Source organism: Vigna umbellata, chromosome 5 (assembly GCF_029865625.1).
Source record: "Vigna umbellata cultivar VRB3 chromosome 5, Vumbellata_1.0, whole genome shotgun sequence".
Taxonomy (NCBI): domain Eukaryota; kingdom Viridiplantae; phylum Streptophyta; class Magnoliopsida; order Fabales; family Fabaceae; genus Vigna; species Vigna umbellata.
Window position 1 is genome coordinate 29,118,946 of NC_142169.1, and position 8,717 is coordinate 29,127,662.

Genomic DNA, 8,717 nt, shown 5'->3' on the forward strand with positions numbered 1-8,717 from the left:
TTTTTCTATCCCTGAATGTAACGTTCTCGGGTTACTTCTTTTATTAGTTGGAGTTTATTATAAAATATAAATTTTAATTATATTTATTAAATAGTTAGAGGTGACATCCTCCCAATTTTACAACTTTTAACAAATTTTATCCGGAAGAAAACTCTCTTTGAGAATGTGATATTTAGACTCCTCATTTTTAACTTAAGAGATATAAAAAAAGGAAAAAATTTAAATAATAGGTAATGTGATAAAGACAGGCAAATAAAAATAAATAAATGTAGTACGGCTGGATCTATCATTAGTTATCTTTATAGTTTTTTTAAGAGCACAAGGTATGAGGATAATTTATTTTATTTTCTATAATTATAGGCTAATTTTTTTTCTTAATATCCATATTCTAAACTTGGGACAGGATATTACGTCAATGACCATCAATTCACGGTTTATTTGTTGATTATTTGAATACGTACTAAATATAATATAATATCGTTTCTACTTATTGTTTTAAGTTTTATATTTATTTAATTGTCAGTTTAAAAAAACAAAACTTTTTCCTATTTACCAATTCAAATTATAAATATTTTTAAGTTTATAATTAAGTTTTAAATATAATTAATTTGAAAAAAATGATATATATAGGTTTAAAAAATTAATATGTCGATACATATATAAATAGTATATTATGTAAAAATACAGATATAAAACATTGTTTAATGTATATTGTTAAATTCGTTGAATCATTATATAGACAAACTTGACTAGTGTACATTGTAAGACTCATCTAATCAAAATATGAATCTAGTAATCTAATGTGTGTGAATAAACTCATTTAATATGTGTATGAATAAACTCATTTAATCATTTTATGAACAAACTTTTGATCAGCATATAAACATATTTGTCTAATGTGTATTATAAGGCTCATCTAATCAATGTATGACATGATTCATTTATTTTTTATATATATACTTATCTAATTAGTATATGGAAAAACGTGTTTAATGTGTATTGTTAGACCCATCTAATGTTTTTCATTATACTTATATAATTAATGTATGAATAAACTTGTAATGTGTACACAAGATTCATCTAATTAATGAATGTACATACTCATATAATATGTATTAATAAACTCGTTTAAATTGTGTAAGGAATGATTTGTCTAATGCATATTATTATAATTGTCTTATCGATATAGAAATAACTCATCCAATGTGCATTGCTAGATTCGTCTAATATTTTTTACTCTAGTAATCTAATCAATGTATTCCTATACTTGTGTAATAATTTTTGTTATATCTGTCTAATCAACGTATGAAATGACTTATCTAATAATTTTTATTATCCTCATCTAATTACTGTATAGACAGTATCGTCTAATGTGTATTGTTAGACTAGTGTAATTTGTATGTTATATTCTTATAATCAGTGTATTGAAATATTCACATGATGTGTATTATTAAACTCATCTAATCAATAAATCGAAAACCTCGTCTAATATATATTGTTGATAAGTGTGAAAAAGAGTTGTTTTTATACTTATAAATGAACTCAATCTTGTAATTATTCATGTTGTTCCTCATTGAAAAGTTGTAATAGGTAGTAGATTGTTATGTAAAATATTGTACAGGGAATGGTGTATTATTTAGATTCTGTCAGCCAATTTTCGCAAAGCGAAAGCCAAAATTCGCACTGCTAGGAAATGGAAATTCGCATAGCGCACCATTACTTGTGCGCTGTGCGAATAACATCAGTTGAGAGGCAGCGGTTACACAAAATTCGCATAGCGCACCAATACATGTGCGCTAAGCGAATTAATGAATTTAAGTGGCTTTAAAAGACGTGACAGAGCGACAGAAACATGCTCTTCAAAAAAGAAGTTCCAGACAAAAGCAAGAAAGGAAAACATCTCAGGAACTTCCGGAGACTACTTCAAGGCATCAAGACACCATTTTTTGCAAGGGATTACTTCAAATGTGTACGTTTAGATGACTAGGAGTAGTTTTTCTTTCATTGGAATTGGATGTAATGAACTTACTCTGATGTAATTTTCCTGTTCAATATATTGTTCTTCGTTCATATGCTCTTTCTTGAATTTACTATCATTGTATGGAAATATAATGTTATTTGAATGTTTCTGATTACTGGAAAGTAACTTTGAACATGGACGTAGATAGAGCACTTAAGTGATTTGGGATCTAGGAATAGACTCAATAACTTCATCATTCCTAACATCGGACTTAATGCAAATTGTATATTAAATTGACTAAGGGATTAACATTTTAATATATTAATTTAGAACTAGTTGCTAAGGGATTAGGACTAGTATGCCTTGATGTGAATGTTTGAATGAACAATGAAATATTGAACAGAGTTTTATATTCATATGATTCATGAAACCCAATTCCAACGAAGTTTCATTTAAATATAATTCCTTGCACACCAACTGTTTGATAAAAATACCAAAAAGAGTTTCTTGTGTTTTTCTGTACACTTTGATGTCTAATTGAGTTATAAAAGGAAGAATTGTCATGTGTTGCACAAGTCCCTTGGGAGAACGATACTTTTACTTATTCACTGTATTACTTGGAACGATTTGGTATACTTGCCAAAAAGTTATCAATTGTTAATATTATCTAATCAGTATATAAACTCATATAACATGTATTGTTAGACGTGTTTGATCAATGCATATTCAGACTCTAAGTAATGTATATTACAAAGACTCATCTAGTGAGTAAGCGTCTAATATATATTTCTAAATTTATATTGATAATATAAATAATATATTTTAAAACAATTAATTTGTTAGTTTTTCTTTTTTTTTGGTCTTATTATAGAGTTTTAAGCTTTATATTTTCAACTTGAAAATAGTAAAAAAACAAATTCAAAGAATATAAAATAAATTTTCTAATATTAAGAAGTGTTATTTTTTTATTACATTAAATGTATAATTTAAACATTTGAAATGAAGTATTAACTACAATATTGTAATTTATTTTGTCATAAATATAATTATTTAAATCCTTAAACCAATTTTTATGTACACATAGCTTTTTTAATTATATAATATTATTTTAATGTTTACATGTTAAAAGTATAAAAAATATTCAATGATAAGAATATTGAATATGTGTTATTTTTTTTGCTTACCCTTGCTCGTTTATTGTTTGTCTATGTATTATTTTTTTTTATTCATCTAAATGGTGTGAGTTTAGGAAGAAATTCTTTTTAGTCATTCCAGTAAGAGATGAGGTGAAACATACAGAGAATTAGATAATTCTACATGTGTAAATTTTATCTTTTATAGGTTTGTTATCTTCTAATGGTTTTATCACTTTATATGTAATATTTTATTTTAATAGTTTTATACTATTAAAATGGGTTATTACAAAAATAAAAAATTAAATATTAATATATAAAAAAATTATGATATAAAAAATTTAATAATTTAAGTATAAGTTATTTTTTTAATAATTTATTGAATGATTAATTAATTAAATATTGTAAAAAAATTAGTATAGAAACATATTCACATTTTTAAGATAAATTAGTTTAAAATAAAATAAATAGATAAATAAAATAAAATAACTTCTATGCGGACAAACAAAAGTATATAAAAAAAGTTAACAATATCAAATAATTCATAAATTAATTTTCTAAATATTTGTCAATGAAATAATTATAAATAATAAAATAATTTTCGAGCTCAAGATAACAATAATAAAGTATTTATTAATTTTACTTTTCACTTAAATTTAATTTAAATTACAGATTTACAAATTCTATTGAAACTTAAAAACTATTATATTGAAAAACATTTTATATAAACAAATTAAAACCTATTATCAGTAAATCAGACGAAATTATAAAAAAAAAGATTGAGTTCAACGGTTAGTTAGTTGGAGGAAAAAAAAAATTAGCAATTATAATGTCCAGGTTAAAAATCAAACCTAGAAAAAATACAAAAACGTTTGCAATACTTAATAAAAACAAAACCTTTTTTCTTATCAAATCTCAATTAAAAATACTTAAAATTAAAGAGTTACTTTAAATTTGATGAAAGAGTTACTCTGATGTCTTTCTTGATGGGTCATTTTTAAACATGGATCCACCTTTAAAAAATATGTTTGGATCCTCCTTTTTTGTTCTGCTGAATGGATCCTCCTCAAAGTTGATGCTATGTTTTCCTTTACAGCTTTTAATCTTAATCTATTCTTATATTATAAATTCAAATACATAATTTAGAAAATAAAATTGTTCAAATTCCATTTGTCTGGTGTCGCATTTTCTCCACAAGAACGTGACTGAGAGTGGGATAGAGATCTTCAACGCATTTTCTTTCTTCTGTCATTGATACGATTAAATATCTGGTTGTCCTTCATATATTTTTTTGGTTAAACATTGATCAGTGTATTTTTTTAAATTGATAAAAATTCAATTTCCAAAAAATTTAAAATAAGTGATTATATTCACTTTATTACTTTTATAACAGTATAAAACTATCATTAAACTTTGTGTTAAAGTTAGATATAAAATATTACTAAAATCACGTATATTTAAATGTTGGAAATTTAATTTATTAATTTGAAAATATAACTATAAGAAAAGTTGATGAAAAATGTGAAAAACCAAATTATATTTAATCTTATTCTTACAAGGGTTGCCATCGCCTCATAACCAATATTTAATCTTCATTGAAATAATCAGAAAAGAGAACAGTTAACAAAAAATTAAAAAAAAAAAAAACAATTTTAGGGTTTCATACTTTTGGAGGAAGGAAGGCCCATACCTTAGAGAAATGGGCCAAAAAAAATGAATATGTAAGGCCCATACCTTAAAATTTAATAGCCTACTCTTTTTGGTGTCACCTACACATTAAATGCAATTTGTTGTATCTGACACCATCAACAAATACCACTGTCTATAACAGTCTTTGGATAAGTTCAATTGTTTGCATTTATAGGAGAAGAAAAACTTATGTGTCAACTTCAAAATTTCAAAGTCATGGAACGAAAGTTTTCAATGAAATTCAATTAAAAATATAAAATTTATTAGACACTTAAAATTTCATTACACTAGAATATTTGGAAATTGTCTCGAGAAGAAAAGAAAATTGTGGCAACTTGAAAAGAGTGTGTCAAGAATTGATGTTGCATGACTCTCGAAAGCTTTGAAAGGTGAAGAACACTGTTGATGTTTTGCATTTCAGGTTTCAATTTCATTATTTGGTAGACTTTCTATCTCACAAGAAATGACAACATTAAGGGAACCCTTAACAAAAAAAGTATTGGGCCCTAATAATTTCAAATCAATCATTAATTACATTACACATACAATCCGCAACCCGTTTTTCTTGTTTTGGATGCTTCAATATTTTATTTTAATTACACATTTTTTTATTATAAATAGACACTTTTGATAAAGTAGGAATAAATTTTATATTAATAGCAAGTGTTTGAATTGGAATATCATCTCCTTTTTCGTCTATTTCTCTTTCTCTTCGTAAGCTCTTCAATTTTATGAATTTCCATACCCACACACATCACAACCACACTTTTTCCTAGGATGCTCTTGACACACAAAATGCGCGTGCTTCGCAACTGTGCCACAGCGCGTGAGTCCCCATTTTTTTTAAAGTAAAACGCAAGAAGTCGGCCATGTCTTACCGGCTAATACTATTCCTATATACTCTCCCAATCTTTACAATCAGTATACGACTCCCATTTTTTTTTCTTACTGTTATTTTTTAAGTATAAAGTCAATCTATTATATTGAATTATATTATTTAGGATTAAATATATTTTGAGTAAATTTTTGTAGATAAACTTGAAACTCATCTTTATCTTTATCTGTTTATATCATTCAACATATTTCAATTTAAATATCATTCTAAAATGTTATATATATTTATTCATTTTCTATATTATAAATTAAAATGTATTAAAATTTTAATTAAAAACAAATTTCAATTTCGTCAACAAAGTTCAAGAAATGCAAATATATTTAACCTTATGCAAATTTTAATTATACAAAATTCAATTGTGAATCAAGAACTACTCCGAACCATGTTTGTGACTTAAGCTGGGTGTGTTAATCACACTGATTCATCATGAAAGCTATGGTTTGAGAGAAAACCAAAATCCTTAAATATATCAAAATGAGAAGCGTTTGAAGCATAAAGGTGCAGGTTATGGAGTCGCTGTAACTTGCATTAAAACATGGCATAGCATCTGCAAAGCAATTCCATTGGAAAATATTGCTCCTAAGACAATGGAAAATGATTATTGGACTAATAATAATATGAAAACACAGGATGTCTTTGTTGGAACAAGAATTCAAATTACATGAATAAATTAAATAAGGGAAAGAAGAAAGCAGAGTGAAGTGAAGAAGGGTAAAAAATGACAAGAAAAAGCAAGTATTTAGTTACAAGCCTGCCTGTTTGTAGGGTAATATATCCCTCCCTAAATTAGCTGATTGATTATCCATGAAATGCTAGTTAACACAAACATCAACACCACAAAATTACAAACCACAAAACACCCCATACATATCAAAATATACTATGTCATCTTTAATATACCACACAAGGCTAATCAGAGTCATTAGCAGCACTTCGCTAAATCATTGCATCGAATCTACGTTCTTGCTCAGCTCCTCCAGCTTCTTCATCCTCAATCTTTCACTTTCACTCACCAACTGAACAACAACAACAACAACAATATCTATGTCTCATGTCTTCCAATAAACAAAATTATCATCTATATATGCAAATCATTCCCAAAACATCACACTGACCTCCATTAACTTGGTGATTAGCTGTACTTTTTCCCTGTTCTTTTCATTAAAAGCTTCGAGGGCGTCTTTGTATTCTTTCTCCTGAAAAAGAAATCAAAAACCAGATTTCAATGCTGTCCCCAACCAAATTTCACTTCGTATAATTGGCCACTTGGTGGCACATTATTCGACCAGTATTAGTGGTTTCTCAGAAATTTAACTGAGTTCACCTTCTTCTGGCAGGCATGACCCAGTGGCTTTAATTCTTTGTTTACGGAATCGATCCTTTTTCGAACAAGTGCAACTTCTTTCCTCATTGGATCTGCCAGGGCTTCCAGCTCCTGATATTCCACAAATTAAACAAAGTTTGGGATTATTCAATTACACATCAATTTGCGCATAAATGACTAAATTGCAGAAGCAATAAACGAACTAATAAGTGTACCAACTTTCAGCATGAATTATTGTTGTCAGTTTGTTTATTCAATTCAAGTATTTTAAAAAAAAAATTGGTATATTGCTCAAAGAAAACAGTGGCCAAAGAAATTGTAGAAAGGAAATATATGAACTATTTTCTCATAGCCCGACACGGCTATCTGACAAGAGTATCTTCAAGGGAACAAGAAAATTCAAATTTTGAATTCTTTTCCTAGAAAAACACACCGGAAAATAAAGAAAGACATCGTTTTGGGGATGCAAATCCACTTTGTCGAGAACAAAACCACAGATCGGGCATATTCAAGAGCTCTACATGTTCTCCAAGCCTCTGTAGTTCTCCTCGTTACAACATAACTCGACTTATAACAAAAATCACCAAAAAATATGAAAATGAACAAAGCTGTTTCGACCAAGGTCTTGTTTACATGATAAATAAACCAACACAACCTCGTTAAAATTCCTATTTTTATGGAAAAAAGAAACATAATTCTCCCATGCAAGGCTGTAGCAAATTGTTGTTAAAAGGTCACAAATACTGCTCTGTTTGAGGTCCTCAATAATTTCTTTGTACCTTGGCTAGGTCAAATTATTACTATTACTAAAAAAAAAAAAGCAGGATTTGAAGAAGGAGATAAGGGGTTGAGATGAGTAACGAAGAAAGCAAAGTAAAAGAAGGTTACCCAGTTAAGTAAAACTGAAAATTGAGAGAAAAAGGTAGTTAATTTGGAAAAGAGAGTGTGTGAGAAGGTGAGATACCTCACGAATGGTGGCAAGACGTTTGGTTTCTTCCTCAACGCGACCCAACTGAAGCTGAACCTTTTCTCTGACCTCCATCTTCTTCCTTTCAATCTCTTCCTCCTTGGCCCTGAAGGTGGAAAGAGCAGACCTGGACATCTCTTCATCTTCCTTCGACAAATGGCTGCTGAAGCTCAGGCTCCCCGAATTCTGCACTACCAACTGGTTGTTGTTGTTGCTCTGTTGCTCACTCTGCATCCTGTCCAAACTCTAAACACAAACAAACCCTTCTTCTTCCTTCAAAATTTTCTCTCTGTTATCCCCTTTCTCTCTCTCTCTCTCTCTCTCTCTCTCTCTCTCTCTGGTTTCTCTTTTTCTTTTCTGCTTTCCTTTTTTGTTTTTGTGCTTTGTTGGCCTTGAAATGATGAGGTTGCAGTGGTGTGTTGCTTCCCCTGTTGCGAGTGCGCGTCTTATGTAGTAGAGTGTGTGGAATGTTATCTGGGAGGGTTGCCCTTTGTTTAAGCCCTTTCTCGCGTCAAACCTCCTCACCTTACCCCTTTTGCCTTTATGGACCAAACATTTACTTTCATTTTCTAAATTAATGCAAAATCTCCAACGTTCGTATTTGGATGACGAAAATATATCTCACCAATTTAATTTCCACAACAATCATTTTTACTTTTACAACAACCCATACCATAATTCCAATTATTCTTCTCTTTCGATTTTTACGGATATTTGTATTATTATTATTTTCTATCACATCACAGTTA

At 28.6% G+C, this 8,717-nt stretch overlaps 1 protein-coding gene across 1 annotated transcript; it reads right to left on the reverse strand.

The window, feature by feature from the left end:
- Positions 1–6,396: 6,396 nt before the first annotated feature.
- Positions 6,397–8,495, reverse strand: LOC124844040 (uncharacterized). Its single transcript, XM_047320895.2, has 4 exons — positions 7,966–8,495; positions 7,002–7,112; positions 6,793–6,873; positions 6,397–6,693 (listed from the first exon to the last, which is right to left on the reverse strand). Exons 1-4 carry the CDS (start codon positions 8,200–8,202, stop codon positions 6,619–6,621), a joined length of 504 nt encoding a protein of 167 aa, XP_047176851.1. The 5' UTR covers positions 8,203–8,495; the 3' UTR covers positions 6,397–6,618.
- Positions 8,496–8,717: the final 222 nt, after the last annotated feature.

Coding starts and splice junctions, on each gene's coding strand:
- LOC124844040 (XM_047320895.2), bottom strand. CDS start 8,202: ATGCAGAGTGAGCAACAGAGCAACAACAACAACCAGTTGGTAGTGCAG. Junction 6,874..7,001: donor GTCATGCCTGCCAGAAGAAG/GTGAACTCAGTT, acceptor TTTCTTTTTCAG/GAGAAAGAATACAAAGACGC. Junction 6,694..6,792: donor TAATCACCAAGTTAATGGAG/GTCAGTGTGATG, acceptor GTTGTTGTTCAG/TTGGTGAGTGAAAGTGAAAG.